At 44.8% G+C, this 18683-nt stretch overlaps 1 protein-coding gene across 1 annotated transcript in view; it reads left to right on the top strand.

The window, feature by feature from the left end:
- The window catches only part of MAD1L1 (mitotic arrest deficient 1 like 1), a 588396-nt gene that overhangs the window by 246916 nt on the left and 322797 nt on the right, over nucleotides 1-18683 (top strand). The window contains exon 11 of the mRNA XM_038763361.1: nucleotides 4602-4742. Within this exon, the coding sequence (XP_038619289.1) occupies nucleotides 4602-4742 (141 nt within the window). The remainder of the gene's footprint in view (nucleotides 1-4601; nucleotides 4743-18683) is intronic.

Below are 18683 nucleotides of genomic sequence, written 5' to 3' on the forward strand. Positions count from 1 at the left end.
ATTTGTATTTTCCAAGGCAGCGAGCTCTCTCACGCTCTGATCTGTGCAGGAGCCGAGAGCAGCGAGGCGGGTGTTTGTTTTCGGATTAATAGTTGAAGTTTGCTCATGTGGAAATGAAGCGGATTTCCTTGTGACTAGACTCTGTCATTAAAAAGCCATTATCAAAGTCGTCCAGCACAATTCTTGCTCCTTTACGGCTAATGACAAAACAATCTTTTAAAAAAAACAAAACACTTTAATTTTTTATTTTTCTACTTCGAGAGTAGCTTAGTTGCAGAAGACTTAACAGAAGAGAACCTTAGTGAAGTGAGGCAGTTTAGAGATTTATTGATCAATAAAGAAGACAATTACAGCTTGTTTATGAAAGGAAACCACCCCCCCATGGCCCTTTGAGCAACATTGAGACTCTAATAATGATAACTCTGGTAACCAGCTTGAAACAATAAAAGTCGATAGGAAGATATAGGATTTCAATAAAGTTATGACACTAGATAAACTTTACTCCAGGAACAAATTTTCCCTGGATACGTGACTGGCTCCAGCTAGATTTGTAACTTTAATTTTTCACTTATTGGATTTGTTTTTGTCATCAACTAATTATAAAGCCTGTAATGGAGGCCACTAAGTCAGATCGGCAGATAGCAGGGAGATGATGAGCAGTATTAGTCGGTGGGACCATAGGTTTGAAGAGGCGATATGCACAATTGTGGGGGTGGGGGGGGATTTTGGCATCATCTCTCTCCCTGGATTAGGGACTTCCCTTTTTGTTCTTCAGGAAGTTTGCCGGGGCAAGGATGGGACTCCCCTTAGGAAGTGGAAATATGGACAAGATTCTAATTGACTTTTCTCTGCTTCCCCACCTCCACCCCTCACTCTAAAAAGAGTTAAGTCTGCCTGTCTATCTTTGAGAAGTAGCGTGGCCTCGTGGAAAGAGCACAAGCTTGGGAGTCAGAGGACCTGGGTTCTAATCCCCGCTCCGCCCCTTGTCTGCTGTGTGACTTGGGGCAAGTCACTTTACTTCTCTGTGCCTCAGTTACCTCATCTGTAAAATGGGGATTACATCCTACTGCCTCCTGTGTAGACTATGAGCCCCATGTGGGACAGGGATTGTGTCCAACCTGATTAACTTGAATCTGTCATCATCATCATCATCATCATCAATTGTATTTATTGAGCACTTACTGTGTGCAGAGCACTGTACTAAGCGCTTGGGAAGTACAAGTTGGCAACAGATAAGCTCTGTCCCAGAGCTTAGAACAGTGCTTGGAACATAGTCTTAGTAAGTCCCATAATTATTAATCATTACTGTTATATGAATGAAAGCTCCCAGATGGCAGTGGTTGGGTCCTTGGAACGCACTGAACAACAATGAACAAACTGTGGGCATTGAGCAAATATAGGCAGTAGAAATTTGGTTGTAGGAAGGGCTCCAAAGTCTGGGATCCCAACCAGGATCAATCAAGTATTTCTTATTTATTATTGTTGTCATTATTATTGATGCTATTTGTTAAGCACTTACTATGTGTCAGGCACTGCTCTAAGTGCTGGAGTAGGACCCAGTCTCTGTCCCACAAGGGGCTCTCAATCTAAGTAGGAGGGATTAGGATTTAAAATCCCCATTTTACAGAAGAGGCCCAGAGAAGTTAAGCAGTTTGTCCAAGGTCACACAGCAGGCTAGCAGCACACCCAGGATTGAAAGCCAGGCCCTCTGAATTCCAGGCACATGCCCTTTTTGCTAGGCTACGTTGCTTTTCATAGCCTATGTACAAGTATATAAGGATGATGAATAAGTCCTCTGCCACATTCCCATTGTGCCACCCAGAGCCCCTGCTCCCAGTTTGCCCCATTTTTATGTGGGACCGTGAGGGATTGAAACTGGAGCACCACGTTCCTTGGCCTTCTTGCCCATCAGAATCCCCTGCCACCTTCCCACTAGGCTGTACAAATGTGGGGCATTTAAGATGGTATCTATAAATTGGGGAATGTTGGGAAGTTTTGGTTGTGACTGGGCTCTTGAACTGAGTGGCAGCTCCCTGAGGCCCCTTTACCACCAGCTTGTTGGACTCTGAAGTTGGTCTTTTATGTTGTCTGCGTATTATTTCATCTCTTTCACCATGTCCCTTGCCAAACCCATCTGCACCTAATTCTTGAATTGTTTGGGCCAGTCGAATTCTTGCTTGTGCATTTTCTCCCCTAGTGCTGTGTTGTTGTAGTAGTTGTTGCCATGCTAGTAGTTGACGTAGGAGTAGTAGTTGTCGTAGCTGTTGTTGTAGTTGTTTTAGTGCAGGGACCCTGCCCCTGGCCCACATGGGGCTCAGTCTCAGTCCCCGTTTTACAGATGAGATAATTGAGGCACAGAGAAGTGAAGAGACTTGCCCAAGGTCACACAGCAGACAAGTGGTGGGCCTAGGATTAGAACTCACAACCTTCTGACTGCCGGGCTCGTGCTCTATCCGCTTAGACAATATTAATATTCTACTCAATAATTAAAAGTACAGATCTGTACGAACCATCCTTCCCATCTCACAAGCCCGCAATCTTGGTGTCATCCTCGACTCCACTCTTTCGTTCAGCCCACACATCCAATCCATCACCAAAACCTGCCGGTCTCACTTCCACAACATCGCCAAGATCCGCCCTTTACTCTCCATCCAAACCGCTACCTTGCTGGTTCAATCTCTCATCCTATCCCGACTGGATTACTGCATCAGCCTCCCCTCTGATCTCCCATCCTCCTGTCTCTCCCCGCCTCAGTCTATACTTCACTCTGCTGCGTGAATTATCTTTGTGCAGAAACGCTCTGGGCATGTTACTCCCCTCTTCAAAAATCTCCAGTGGCTGCCTGTCAACCTACGCATCAGGCAAAAACTCCTCACTCTCGGCTTCAAGGCTGCCCATCAGCTCGCCCCCTCCTACCTCACCTCCCTTCTCTCCTTCTCCAGCCCAGCCCACACCCTCCGCTCCTCTGCCGCTCACCTCCTCACTGGGCCTCGTTCTTGCCTGTCCCACTGTCGACCCCCGGCCTACGTCCTTCCCCTGGCCTGGAATGCCTTCCCTCCACACATCTGCCAAGCTAGCTCTCTTCCTCCCTTCAAAGCCCTACTGAAAGTTTACCTCCTCCAGGAGACCTTCCCAGACTGAGCCCCCTTTTTCCTCTCCTCCTCCCCATACCTCTGCCCTACCTCCTTCCCCTCCCCACAGCACTTGTATATATTTGTACAGATTTATTACTCTGTTTTACTTGTGCATATTTACTATTCTATTCATTTTGTTAAAGATGTGCATATAGCTTTAATTCGATTTGTTCTGGCGACTTTGATACCTGTCTGCATGTTTTGTTTTGTTGTCTGTCTCCCCCTTCTAGACTGTGAGCCCGTTGTTGGGTAGGGACGGTCTCTATGTTGCCGACTTGTACTTCCCAACCACTTAGTACAGTGCTCAGCACACAGTAAGCGCTCAATAAATACGATTGAATGAAAGAATGGTCATACATGAGTGCTTCACTCACATTTCATCTTGAACTTATTTCAGATCTTTGAAGATATAGCTAGTGAAGGTAGGATCCTGTATTTAACTTTTGATTTGACATTTGGAAGTGAGAGAGTCATGATAAATGACATTTTTCATTGGGGGAGAGGTATAACATATACATGTAAACAATTTCCTTTCCCTTCTGAGAGAGAGGGAAATTATGCTAATAATGCCGGCTGACAAGCCCTTTCAGCTCAAAATAGGATCGAAACAGTTGAGAGGAATCAGGTGGGGCTGTAGCTCACTTGTTAATATGTTATTAGCAAATGAAAGGCCACATCTCTGGGGCTCTATCTAATATAGCAGTGCTTCTTGGGTGAAGAAACTCCTCTTCAATTGTACATTCATTCATTCCTTCTTTCATATATTCTAATATTTCTTCCCGAAGGCGTTACTCTCTTCTCTATCCTTGTTCTTCTTCTCCCCGCACTGTGTATAATTTTTACCTCTCTCTCTCCCCCACTGTATGTGTATCCCCAGACTGTAAGCTCCTAGTGGGTAGGGAACTTGCCCACCAAGGCTGTTACCTTGTATTCTCCCAAGCATTTAGTGCAGTGCTCTGCACACAGTAAGCACTCAATCAGTGCTATTGAATGTTTGTTTAAGCTTCATGTGGGCAGTGAGCTTGTTTGGTGTGTGTGGTACTCTTTTAAGAGCTTAGTGCAGTGCACTCAGTAAATTTTTTGATTATTTTTGCCACTTGTAGACTAGGGCTGGTTGTATATTCTGAAGTGTCTTTGAAATGCACCTACCTTTTCCAGTGAGACCAGAAATTGTACATGGCACTGCCTTCAAGATTCTTCGTCCTACTAGCGGAGGCCTGTGAGCTTGTCTTCCAGACTGTGAGCCCGTTGGGTAGGGATTGTCTCTGTTGCCAAATTGTACTTTCCAAGCTCTTAGTACAGTGCTCTGCACACAGTAAGAGCTCAATAGATACGACTGGATGAATTGAATGAATGAATGGAAGTGACCTGATGGTCATTCGCCCCCCCTTTCTGCTGTCCCAGATTTGTCACTGTGTTCTACTCTTTCTCCTTGACTGAGCGCCTTGGATTTGTTTTTGTCCCCAGGAACGCGATGGGATGAGAGCCATCCTGGAGTCATACGACAGTGAGCTGACCCCAGCTGAGCACTCTCCCCAGCTGAATCGTCGCATGCTGGAGGCTGAGGATATGGTACAGAAGGTGCATGCTGCCAACACAGAAATGGAGGTAAAGGGCCAAAGCTGGGCTTGTCATCCTCTGAGAGCATCTCTCCCCTTTGCAAAATAGCACCTGTGTTTTTACACTGCCCAGCCTCGTTGTGGACAGCGACCGTGTCTGCGAACCCTGTTGTATCGTACTCTCCCAAGCTCAGCTCAGTACCGCGTTCTGCTCATAGTAAGCGTTCAATAAATACCATTGGTTGATTGATTCATTCATACTAATACTTGAGACTTATGAGCCCCATGTGGAACAGGGACTGTGTCCAACCTGATTTGCTCAGATCCACCCCAGGACTTAGTACAGTGCCTGGCACATAGTAGGCACTAAACAAATGCCACAATTATTATTATTTAGAAAGACTGGATAATTAGGATGTACCTTTAACCTGAGGTGGTGTATATAAGTGGAATGTGGGGAAACTGAAATGTTCATCTTTCATTATCTCAATATTTTAAGGCAGTTAGGACCCAGGTAGCAAATTGTCTTTTTTTCAGTTCACCAGAGGCCCGAAAGAAGGACTACATCCTCATAAGTTTGCTTCTGTCTCTTTGTAGGATCAGTCTGTGAATTCTTACCCTTTTAAAGGTGATGAAGCACAGATGCAAAGAATTTAAGTGACTTGCCCAAGGTTAAAACAGAAAAGGGTTTGTTTGTTTTTGGGTTTTTTTCTGCATTTGGTTTCTGGAAAGAGTCCTCTCTTCTGTCCCCAACCTGCCTTTTAGACTCAGATTTCTGAGTCTGTGGCCTTCTTGTTAAAATACCCTCGGGATGTGAAGCCAGCGGAGTGCTCCCAAAAGTGGACATTCAGAAGAAACAAGGGAGATAGGGTGTCTGACCTAGGCTCAGAGGAAAATGCTGAGTGAATCTTTTGAAGAGTTGCCAAACTCTGCTTGATCCTGTTTGAGGGCATTTCCAGAGAGTCAGTTAAATTTTAGCTTTGGCTTAAAACAGGGTTGAAACAAAGAAAAACTAGGGTTTAAACCATGCAATCCAAAAGTAAGCCACAACTCCCTATGTTTCAGGCCTGTTTCCTCCCAAGTGCTAATTAAGCAAAGATTTCTGTTTTCTCTTCCCAGTCTTCCCCAATCTGCTGTCTTCATTCATCCCAAGCCAGCCTTTTTGCTGTATCTTGTCCTCAACTCTCCCCGCTCCATCCCCTTGCTCATGCTGTTTCCCTGGCTTGTAACTCCCTCCCTCCCTCCCCGCATCAGACAGACCACAGCTTACTCCCCATCCACATCCTTCCTAAATTCCACCTCTTCCAACAAGCTGTCTCCAACTAATTTTCCAGCATCCCTAGTCATATCACCCCTCAGTCAACTCTAGCACTTACGAGCTTATTTACGCCCTCCTTAGCATTTGCCCACCTTATTTATTTTTGACTGCTCTAGTTGTAATTATTGTGTCTGTTGTTCTAGCCCATTAGAATGGAAGCTCCCTGTGAGCAGGGAATGTGTGATTTTGTTATTCTTTGCTTGCCAAGCCCCTAATACAGTATTTTGCTCCAAGTGGTTGCTCGATACATGTCGTTGCTGCTGCTGCTTCTTCTGCTACTTCTACTACTGCTACTACTAGTACTACAAAGAGAGAGGCAGCAGTGCCTAGTGGATAGAGCCCAGACCTGGGCATCAGAAGGACCTGGGTTCAAATCCTGGCTCTGTCACTTGTCCACTGTGTGGCCTTGAACAAATCACTTCACTTCTCTGTGCCTCAGTTTCCTCATCTGTAAAAACAGGATTAATACTCTGTGCTCACTGTGGGCAGGGACTGTGTCTATTTGTTGTTGTGTTGTACTCTCCCAGCTGCTTTAGTGCATTGCTTTGCACACACTAAGTGCTCAGTAAATATGATTGAAAGTGGGACATGGACTGTGTCCAACCTGATTAGTTTGTATCTACTTCAGAACTTAGTACAATGCCTGGTACGTAGTAAGTGCTTAACAAATGCTATATATATATATATGTATATATATATATATATATATATATATATATATATATATATATATATGGAGGACTGTGTTCCTTGTCTGTTTGAAAAGCACTAGCAGGTCCTTGTGAATTGTTTCTGTTTATGGGGCTGACCCAGAAACCAGGAAATGCCTGTGACTTTCTGATTTGGGGGTTAGTATCCCAGACATGTTATAGTATTGCAGGGGAAGGACACCATCAATATCCCCTCAACACTAAGTTGCATGGAGAACTGAGTCTTATTTATATCCATTCAAACTTGCCAGGTGGCTGTGGGCCAGACACTTTTCTGTCTAAGACCCTCTATTCCACGAATGATTTGTCACACAACCAATTCTCAATTAGCTCTGCTAATGGGAGAGTCATAACACTGAGAAAAGAAATACACAGATAATCCCCACACCTCATTTCATATATTGGCTCCCAATTCCTCCTCACGCAAGCATTTCACAGAGATGCTCATAAAATATAAAACTGACTGATTTGAATTATCTTCCTCTCCCAGCTCCAGCCCAGCGGTACTAACAAGCAGTCGAATGGAATGAGAAACAGAGAGGAAAGGGCCTGCATGATCAATCCCTAAATAATCATGAGTTTGTCTGGGTGTACTGTATTCCAATCTGAGAGGAAGGGATGCGTTAGAATATCTGTGTTGCTCCATGAAATCCCTATGGCATGTCTGTCGTGTTCCTGCTAATAATGGTGATATATGTTAAGTGCTTACTATGTGCCAAGCACTGTTCTATGTGCTGGGGTAGATACGGTTATCTGGTTGGACACAGTCCCTGCCCCATGTGGAGTCCACAGTCTTAATTCTCATTTTACAGAGGAAGTAACTGAGGCACAGAGAAGTGAAGTGACTTGCCCAGGGTCACACAGCGGATAAGCGAAAGAGCCGGGATTAGAACCCAGGCCTTCTGGCTCCCAGGCTCATGCTCTATCCACCACATCATGCTGCTTCTAGCACAGAGCATAGAATGAGCACTGGAAGCCTGTACCTTCATCGTTTCCTTTTTGAAAGTACGATGAGTTGATTTTATTAGAATAGAATTACAATTTCTTTGTGAATGAAGCAAATCAAGACAAGAACCACAAGTCACAGGAGTCTCTTACCCAGTTGTGGATTGTCCAGGCCTCTTGTATTGCCACCTTTTTCTTCCTGTCCTTTGTTTTTGGTCCATTCCACTGCTGCTGTCTGTCTTCAGGTTGGGCCATGTATGTGAAAACGAGATCAGTCCTATTTGAGTTTGGCAAAAGTTTGTGGTGGGGGAGACAGATATGAGTGATCTCCGCGAGGTTTGCATCCTTGTGTATCACCTCTGCAGTCAGCACAGGCTAGAAATTGTGGTTTGAGTTTTGATCTCTTCCAAAATGGCTTTCCAGAGAGGTTTTAGAGAGTTAAAAAAATTCCCAGGAAGACAGAAGGGAACAGGATGTACAGACCTAAGAGGTAAAGTCTGATGGGGGAAAGATGTGTAACATTACAGGAGTATAGCAAGAGATGAGTTTCTTGGAGGCGCAAGACCAGCAGCATTTATTGAGAACATGTGCTAATCGCTTGGGAAGTACAGAATAGCAGGGTAGCATGTTTCCTGCCCACAAGAAGCCTGTATTCAACAGAGCAGACAATCATAAGAGTATGTACAACTCAAGTGGAACTAGTAAATAAACATTGAGTACACAGATCTATATACACACACATGAATATATATGTACTCAATACATATATATGTATATACTCAATATGTGTGTGTGTGTGTGTGTGTGTGCATGCACACTAGGGAGACTGTTTTAATAACTGGAGAGGCAAACATAAACCTGTTTGCAACTAGAGAGGTCAAAGATAAATTGAGCAAACCCCACTCCTTCAGGAGGAGAGCTGCGGATCAGGAGTGATGTTCTATTCCTTAACCTCTTCTACAGGAAGAGTCAAGTAAGCAGTTCTCTTTGTGATGGAGTGGGAAGTGTGGTGAGGCTGGGTGAGGGCTGATTAGGTAGTCAATAGTCCACTGGTATCGTGAGTCACTGGTGCTGTTAACAGTGATTGATGAGAGGAATTTCGTCTTCATACATCTAGAGATATGTGTGTATTGTTAGGCTCCTGTTCCTGCAGAGGGATGAGAATGATTAGTTTTGCTTTGCTTTGCTCCCTCCTCCCAATACCCCGCCCCCTCTCCACCACCGTTCCTCTTCTCCATCTGCCTTTCTGCTGCTATTATGTGACCAGTTCATTGTTGGCGGTTGGATTTTGACATTGCCCAGACACCCTCCCCCAGGTTCTTTCATTCTCCAGTGATGCTCAAGCTGGCCAACTAAATCCTCTGGGTTAAAGAATTTTCAAATCCTTAAATCATATCTTTTACGGTTCCCATCTGCGGATCTCTTGATTGGCAGGACCCCTTTTGCCTAATTGGATCACCTTTTTGAAGTTGATGCAGTTGATGCAGGGAGCCTATCCATGCTTGTGACCGAGAAGACCAATGAGTGACTAACTCTAATTTTTACTTTCCACCAGTCCACTGGGATAGCGTTATCATTTGAGACTGTGCTGCGCTATCTGTCATCATGTAGCAGGTCTTTGGGCCTCCTGCTCTCATCCATTCTCGTCGCATATATACCACTCAGCGAAGCAGTGTTTCTGTGAGCACTGTTTCAGTGCTGGGGTGCTAACTGCATTTCAGGATCTCATTAAAGTGCACTTCTAAATAAGTAATTAAAAAAATGATCAGCCTCATTAACGTGGTTCTACAATTAAATAGCTTTGGAAATAAAATGTCTAAATTAATGTCAAATTCAATAGAACAACAAACACCATCAAGAGCAATCTAATATTACACCCATAAATCCTTATAGACACACGCACATACAAGCACACACCCCCTATCCTTCATATTTTGAATAAGGCCTCACTAATGGTGAGATTCTTCTCACTCATTTTGGTGTTTGAAAAGACTCATAAACACTGGATGATCTGTAATCATTATGATTACCATATTATAAGCTTCTTCCTGTGCTGATGTGCAGTATTTGCTACTTGCAAGGTTTTCGTGATTGCTTCTTGATCTTCCAATCTCCTTATAGCCTCGACTCAAACAGAGGAACTTCCCTACCAGTTTCTGCATGGCAAACTGGGTCTGTCTCCTGACAATCCATTGCCAGTCCACAGTGTTTGATTAAGGGTTTGTTATGTCTTTAACATAATTTTTTTATTTTCTTTGACTGCTTATGCCCTTTCAGTTCCTATCCAGCAACAACTTGGGAACCCTGCGAACATTACGTAAATGCCAAGGAGCTATCTTGTAGTAATCGTGTTCCGCAGTCTGGTGGTGTTTGGTTCGTTTATGACACTGCTGAAACTGCTCAAGAAACTGGATTTATCTCCAGAAGTAGGTTCAGATCTCTGTCTTGTAAAAGGTTGATCATCAATTTGTAGACTTTTAACTAGGAATGGAGCTCAGTCACTCAATCAGTGGTATTTATTGAGTGTGTGCTCCATGCAGAACACTGCACTAAGCACAATAGAGGAAGTAGACATGATCCCCACCCTCAAGAAGCTTACATTGTAGTGTTATCCTGTCATATCCAAACTCTGCCTGAAAATCTTCCAAAAGCCTTGCTGGACTTTTTGATTTTTGTTTTCTGCTTCTTTTTCTATCTTACACCATGGGACAGTGTCCTGCCTGGGTAGAATTCACTGATGATATTGTTTTATTTTGGTTCTGTGTAGGCTGTTGCCAAACTGTCTGTGATTGGGGGTTTTGTTTCCTTTCAGATTTATCAGTCCATAACATTCTGCCAATTCTGCGAAGTGATTCATAAACATTTGCATGTCTTTTTGTGTATGTGTCTCAAATCACAGTTGTCAGCAGCTAGCAGTTCCTGGATGAATGTCTCATAGACTTTTGATGTTCAGAACCTGTTGAACTAGAAGCCTTTCCTAGTGATTCGTAAGTGCGTTCTGACACCGGCTCCCAGATCTCACATCGCAGCCTCAGGTTTGGCAGCGTCAAATAGGTTGGGTTCAACTGAACCTACCATAGAGCCCTGCTTCACCCTGACGGTGATGAGAAAGGGGCAGGCGAGGGACCCCCTAACTCTTGATTCAGCTGACGTAGGCTAAGGGTTCTTGGTGAACACTCCAGAAAAGCCAGATTTCGCTAACAATTTCCAGGGCCCTGGCCTGTTGATGGTGGTAAATGCTTTCCTGAGGTCTGTGAGCAGAGCGTAGGAGGCATAGGTTGTTCTTTCCACTTGCGTCGTATCTTTCATGCTGCACAGATCCTGTGTGCTGTGCTGTGCTTTGGTCTGAAGTCCCATGGGGACTCAGGGACGTACTGTTCTATGAGTCTATCCGTCTGGACACCTGTTTAGACAGCAGAATTTACCAAAATAGCACCTGTCAACTGGACCATATTGGGATAAAGATGCAACTTGGGTGCAAATGAAGAGGAATTTTGGCCTAAGAAGATTTCCATGTGGGTTGTGATGCACCTGATTGCTTTAAACTCTGGTGAGGGCTGGGAGAGCAATATGGTAATGAAAATGGTGCAATAATAATAATAATAATGGTGGCATTTGTTAAGTACTTACTATGTGTGAAGCACTGTTCTAAGATGAATAGGGTCACATTTCCAGCTGATTCCTCACTGGTGGGTTGCGATTTTTTGTTTCCACATTGTGCCGTCTGTCATGAGTTCCCTGGTTAATACATTAGGCGCCCTGTCACCTCTCCCCTCGAGCTCTCGGGTGCCAATACCATCCCCATCTGGAGGAAATAAGCAGAAAGCGTCCCCGAGTTAAAAATCCTGCCGTGGAGCTTTGGTGGGGTGGTGAGGCTTTAATTACCGCTGTGCTTTAACTTTAAATTTAGGATTTGAAAGGTTAACTCCAGCTGCACCAGGATATCATCATAAATACAAGTCCATTAATAGCCATTTTATTACAACACATTTAGCTCTGTATGAAACGTTAATGAGGAGAGATTTTCAGAGGCTTATATTGACACCTTCAACAGTCCCCAACATTTTTTACATCGAGAGATTTATACTGCCTGCGTGCACCATATGTGCCCTGATCAGTTAATTATGAGGCTGACAGTTTCGCCACATCAAATGCCATATGTTCTCATTTTCTCACACCAGGGGAATTGGGGACTCAGTCAGTGACCTCAAAACTCATTGACCAAATATTATCACCGTATCAGCACCTCGTAAGGCTTACACATCTGCTGATTGTAGAGTACGGCACTGCTGAGGCATGTAATCTTCCTTGTAAAAACTGATGTTTGTAGAGCGAAGTGCTTAGCAGCCACCCTTCTATTTAACATGCTTCAAATTGATATGCACAGGCGGTAAGATGTTTCTCTGATTGGCTCACATCTTATCCTCGTTCATCTCCTCTGCCTCTCATTCTCCCCTAAGTCGTTCTGTCGTCTTGCCTTCCTCTTCCTTAAGCTACCTCTGTGGTCCCCCCCCTCCTGCTGTCGCCCCCACATTTCCCCTTCGTTTGTTTCTCTTTTCTCTTCCCTCCCACCCAGGGAGGCAGGAGGAAGCTTCATTCACAGAGGGAAGTAAGGAGGAAATTGCTGTGATGAGAACGTGAATCTGTCTCTGCCGCCTCCTACATTTTGTGTGAAGGCTGGCTTTTCAATCGATTTTTTTCATATTTTATTAATGCTTTTCATTTACTTATGTTCACAAGTGCACATACACACACATACGCATACACAATTACACACCCACCCCTTCAACACCCTCTCCAGGTGCACATTATCTTGCTTCTGACCTATCGATTGGCCAAGCTTATTGGAGGTGCTCAGTGAGTGTGCTATAAGGAGCTTCCCTGCACACATCCTCTCTCCCATTCCCTAGCCAAGCCCATTGCTCGCCATGGCCGTAAGCTTCCCGATAAAATGATATGGGGAAGAGAATGCCCAATGAAGCTGTCAGAGCTTTCAGGCCATTTCCTTCTGTGGAATAAATAGGTCTCGTATTGTGGCTCAGTGGAAAGAGCACGGGCTTTGGAGTCAGACGTCATGGGGCCAAATCCCAGCTCTGCCAATTGTCAGCTGTGTGACTGGGCAAGTCACTTAACTTCTCTGGGCCTCAGTTACCTAATGGGGATTAAGACTGTGAGCCCCACGTGGGACAACCTGATCACCTTGTAACCTCCCCAGCGCTTAGAACAGTGCTTTGCACATAGTAAGCGCTTAATAAATGCCATTATTATTATTATTATTATTATTATTGTAACCTCCCCAGTGCTTAGAACAGTGCTTTGCACATAGTAAGCGCTTAATAAATGCCATTATTATTATTACTATTATTGTAACCTCCCCAGCGCTTAGAACAGTGCTTTGCACATAGTAAGTGCTTAATAAATGCCATCAGTATTATTATTATTATTATCTCTCCCTATCCTATACCTTGTGGTGGCATTCCCAATTTGGGATCTTCCGGAGCTGGAGCCACACCCTGCTAGCTACATTCCCTTAAGATTCCTTGGGAGAACTAGGATACTGTCTGTGGAGCAGGCCCAAGCTCTGGAGCAACCTGGAAGGTGATCGCCTGGGGAGCACCTCTCTAGATGAGTAGCAGCATGGCTTAGTGGCTGGAGCACGGGCCAGAAAGTCAGAAGGACCTGGATTCTAAACCCATCTCCTGCCACTTGTCTGCTGTGTGAGCTTGGGCAAGTCACTTCACTTGGCCGTGGGAGTGGGGCAGCCCGGTAGCATGACCGTGCTGGGCACGGCCTTCTTGGCTTGGGTCAGGAGGTTGCTCGCATCGACTAAGCGCCTGCCATGGGCAGAGCGCTCTCCTGGGCACTGAAGAGAGTCTGATAGCAGCTATTACCTCTGCCCCGACCTAGCAGAGTCAGAATCGGCGAGTGTGAGAAGAGCAAAGCGGTCTATGCCCGGTGGGGCCGTTGCCCTTCAACCTTGGCTGGTGGGACCCGCACGTCTCCTCCCCTGCTGACACGTGCATTACCTAGTGGATAAAGCCTGGCTTAGCTGATAGAGCCCGGGCCTGCGAGTTAGAAGGTCATGGGTTCTAATCCCGGCTCCATGACCTGTCTGCTGTGTAACCTCGGGCAAGTCACTTTACTTCTCTGTGCCTGAGTTAGCTCATCTGTGAAATGGGGATTGAGAATGTGAGCCTCACATGGGACAGGGACCATGTCCAACCCGATTTGCTCATATCCGCGCCAGCGCTTAGTACAGTGCCTGTCACATAGAAAGCACTTAACAAATACAATAATAATAATAGCAAATTATTATTGTTATTATTGTCTGTCCTTCAGTTACCTCATCTGGAAAATGAGGATTAAGACTGTGAGCCTCACGTGGAACAGGGACTGTGTCCATTCTTTTAATCTTGAATTTACCCCAGGACTTAGAATAGGGCTTGGCACATAGTAAGCCCTTAAAAGGTACCATCATCATCAAATATATCCTTCCCTTCCCCTTCACTCGCCCCCCCCAACTTCGTCGATTAGGACTTTCCTGGACCCCTGGGTAATTTGCTCTTGAACTTCTACTTTTCTGTCTGCCCCTTGCCCCTGGCATTGGATTGGGAATCCTAAGGAAATACTTTTTTGCGGGGGGAGTGATGTTAAGTCTGAAGAATTTTACTGAAATGATAGTAAAGTTCCTGGAGGAACTGACTCAGATAAAATTTAATTTTCCTTGGTCCTTTAATTTTTCCTTCCTCTCGCCCCAGTTTTTTTTTTTTTGGTTTTTTTTTTTGCTGTGTTTCCTTCTCCGAGCCTAATTGTACACTTCCTTGGGTACTGGAGGTATTTCTGCACAGTGTAAACATTTTCTCTTTAGCTGGTGTTTGGAGAGGTCTCAGAAATCTATAATTGTTGTTTCATAAGCAATTGTTCAGATGTTTTAAACAGCCCGGATCCGGCGAGGAATTCAATATTGGCCCCAGTGAACCACCCTGGGGTGATTGGGAAAGGCGACAAGCAGAAGATGAATTGGCCCGGACTTTCTTTGGAGAGTTTGAAATTGGATTATTTTATGGCGAATGTTTGGAAGGAAAAGATAACTGATGTGTGTTTATGATTCATTCCCATTTGCCACAATTCCACAATGCCACTTGGACCTGAGACTTCCATGTGGAGGGTGGCGTGCATTTGGAGATAGGGTACTCACCGTCTCCTCTGATTTTAGGTAGGAATGGGGAGGAGACTTTTTTTGCTTTAAGGAGCCTGCAGTGATTCTGCCAGCCCTCACCAGATGGCAGCAATTAGAGGCTGCACGGGCTAGAAAAACTCGCCTATTGTGCTCAGGATCTTTCCAACAACAATAATAATAATAATAATGGCATTTATTAAGCGCTTACTATGTGCAAAGCACTGTTCTAAGCACTGGGGAGGATACAAGGTGATCAGGTTGTCCCACGTGGGGCTCACAGTCTTCACCCCCATTGTACAGATGAGGGAACTGAGGCCCAGCGAAGTTAAGTGACTTGCCCAAAGTCACACAGCTGACAAGGGGCAGAGCCGGGATTAGAACCCACGACCTCTGGCTCCCAAGCCCGCGCTCTTTCCACTGAGCCACGCTGCTTCTCAGCGTGCCGATTTAGAGAAGGCGTCTCTTTCAGCAATGCCGATGAGAAGGGCTACTGGTTGTTTTGCTGGAGTCTGGATAGATGAAATCCCACCATATGAGGACTGGATACTATTGAGAATGCTGAGCCAATGTGGGGTTGGCGATCAGGGGATTTGACGAAACAAGGCGAGAAGGAGTGAGGTCCTTCCCTCCCCGACCGCAGGCCTGCCTGCTAGTTATCTGGGTGAAGGGAGAGGGAAATCTTACTTTCTCTTTCCAGTTTGGAGGAACATGCAGTACATGCAGTTCTTGTACTCCAGAAATATGCATGCCTTCTATAGGAGGCTGAGTGAAGTAGACCAAAACGCATAATGATTTTATAAGCCTTCCCATCTGAAAACCAATATCAATACTTGACATCGTATCCATGTGTTTCAATGAATGTCCACCAAGAAAGGAGGCAGGAGGTTGCTTTGAAATTGATAGTTTTACTACAGGCATCCCCACCGGATAGCTGTGGTATAGGTCTGAAAACCTGCATGTATCCTGATGACTGACTCGTGGGGTACCCTTCCCATAGACTTACTAGCATTTCATTAGGTTCTGTTTCTGAACCAGCCTTGACATGATGGTCAGACCCTACTGCTATGCAAAATTTATATTGCAGACCCCCTCCCTACCTCCGCCACCTCTGTCCTTTCCTATCTTGAATTTGGCCCCCTCCTCCCACAGCACCTCATCTCATGGGGCAGTATTTTTTTTAAAATTTGTCACCCATCCCCAGCTAGGAAAGGGAAAGGACAACTAGACTCTGGCAACTGCCTCCACAGAAAAAGCAATCTACCCCCTCCCCACCCCAGTCTTACCCATGTCCGTCCCTTACTCCATTTCCATAGCTGTGGCTGGGATGGAGAGGTGGGGGCACAGCAGGACCTGGGAATCAGCTCATTGTGTCAAATGGGATCATGGTAAGAGGGAAACAGTGCTAGACTTGTCACAGGTCCCAGAGAAGTGTGATTGGTACGACTGAATTGCCAACATCTTTCGGCTTAGGTAGGAATGGCTCGGGATGAAACCTGGCCCTTTCTCTCTCTCTCCTTTCTCCCACACCACTGTCTCCTCCCTTTTCCTATCTTTATCTTAAGTCTGTCAATATCACTGGCGAACCCTGCCCAAATCTGTCTCCCGAGACACGGGGCTTTGGGTTGGTGCCCCCTGTTCTGGAGTGTAGCCACTTCAGTTGTGCTTTGGTGTTGGCCCATTGTTTGGCGATGTGAGCCCCTCCAATATCTCTTACAGTATCACACATCAATGTAGTTCGCATCCTATTGATTGTGTTTATGTCTAGACTTGTATCTTGTTTACATGTGTTGCATCTTGCAGAAGCATCTGTGCCCAAGCTGCCATGTCTGTTTTGAAAGGTCATGGGCTCAAGAATAGAACCGTCTACTGACGGGGGGCAAAGGAAAGATTGTGTGAAATTGGAATATGCAAGCATAAATTGGACAGAACTTCCCACCCCTGGCAACAGCTGAGACTCACTTAAGCAAAACATGCGGAAGCTGGAAGAAAGCAACTCCAGCCTGAAAAAGAAAGAACAGTACCCTGACTGAGTCACGTACCCCTAGATCCAACCAAGATTGATAGAATTCTGGAGAAAAAGAAACCTGAAAACTCTGAAAACGTCAAAAGGAGCCTGGAAGCAAAAGCTGAATCTGAAATCACAGAGTGTCTACTAAAGTTGAAACTGTTCAGTGACTGTAGTGATCTCTCTTCTGGCCCTTTTCAAACACACCCTCGCCCCCGGCCCCCAGCCCTTCTGGGCATGTCTAGGGGCCACTGTTAGCATCCCCATTTGAATCTTGGAAAACTAACCATTGGTCTTAGTCCTGGAGGTGGGGTTTCCCACATCAGAAGGTTGCCCCAGTGTAGATGAAAGAGGCAGCGGGATGCTGTGTGTGCTAGGGTCAGCCTCTTTTTGATTCTAATTGACAGATTTTCTCTCCATCCTGAATGATCAGGCTTGACACCTTTTTCAAAAGCCTGATTTAGGCATACCCATTTGAAAAAGGAAGAAAATAAACCGAACGATAGCTATATATCTTTTTTATAAGGGGGTTGAGGGGAGCAGGGAGAGAATAGGGAGAATTATGTTGCCAACTTGTACTTCCCAAGTGCTTAGTACAGTGCTGTGCACACAATAAGCGCTCAATAAATACGATTGATTGATTGATTGATGTAAGATGAAGAAAGTCATTAAAAAATTGCCACAAAGTGCAGCAAAATGCTTCTCCCCAAAATGAAAACACACACTCATAGTGCAGTGGAGGCACCCCGTTGGCTAGTAGACCTTTTGTCATACATCATTGTATCTGGTTGGACAGATTTCACCCTATCCAAAGTCAATCCATTTTGCTTCTGGAGTGACTCCTTGGAAAAGATAGTGGATTTGGGTTAAATAAATTAACCCAATCCTGAATCTAATCCAAAATTTTCCAATTGAAAAACAAGTAAAATAAAAGAATGTTCTAGCGACTTCAGCTCTTACTAAACAAAATTAAAATGTAGAAGTTTGAGTGGGCTTCAAGAATGAAAAGAAAATTCAGCTGTGATTTTTGGATGGACTGGGAAGTAGCAAATTCAGTGATATTTTGGGGGTCATCTTATCAGCCTTCATTTTATTCCATATAGACCTGATCCTCTGAGTCAGGGTGGATGTAGAGGTTCAGGCTTACCCTGATTTTGTTTCTCCAGTTTTATGTTAGAGAACCTGGACTTTTCGAGTTTACTAGACAATAGCATTTTATTCATCAGAATCCATGGAGAACTACCAAAGACTTTGATAGTTTTAAAGGCACTAAAATCAGCCTGTTAAGACTTTATTAGTTGAACAGCATTTATTGATACATAATAAAAATGTATCTAAGTTTATAGAACTCATTTTTAAAGGTCCCATAGTGCCTCACAGGCTGCTGATCTGTTCCTCAGCACTGACTAGCAGACCTTTTCTGGGTGTGATGAATCCTAATAGTCAATCGCACAGCGTGGCCAGCACAAATTCCTCGATTTAAAGTTAGGGCGGTACCCCACGAGTAGTCTGAGCCCAGAAAACGCCATGCCGTCCATTTAGGTTTTGTGTCACGCAAGTGGAAAATGCCTTGTTGATCGTGTCTAACTATGTTAGGAGAGGAATTCACTTTCAAGTGACTTGTTTCAACATTGCAGTGGGCTAGTCCAGGAAGGTCAGCAGGGCGATATCAAGAGAGAATAAGAACACCTTCACCCAAATTGGAATTCCATCAAGATAAGCCTGATAGATAGGAATGTGCCTGTTCTTTTCCTCTCTCCCTCCTCACCTTCGCTCTTTGACTGTGGTATTCATAGCCCATTCTCCTCAGGAAAAATTATCAGCGCATTAAT

Source organism: Tachyglossus aculeatus, chromosome 21 (assembly GCF_015852505.1).
Source record: "Tachyglossus aculeatus isolate mTacAcu1 chromosome 21, mTacAcu1.pri, whole genome shotgun sequence".
Taxonomy (NCBI): Eukaryota; Metazoa; Chordata; class Mammalia; order Monotremata; family Tachyglossidae; genus Tachyglossus; species Tachyglossus aculeatus.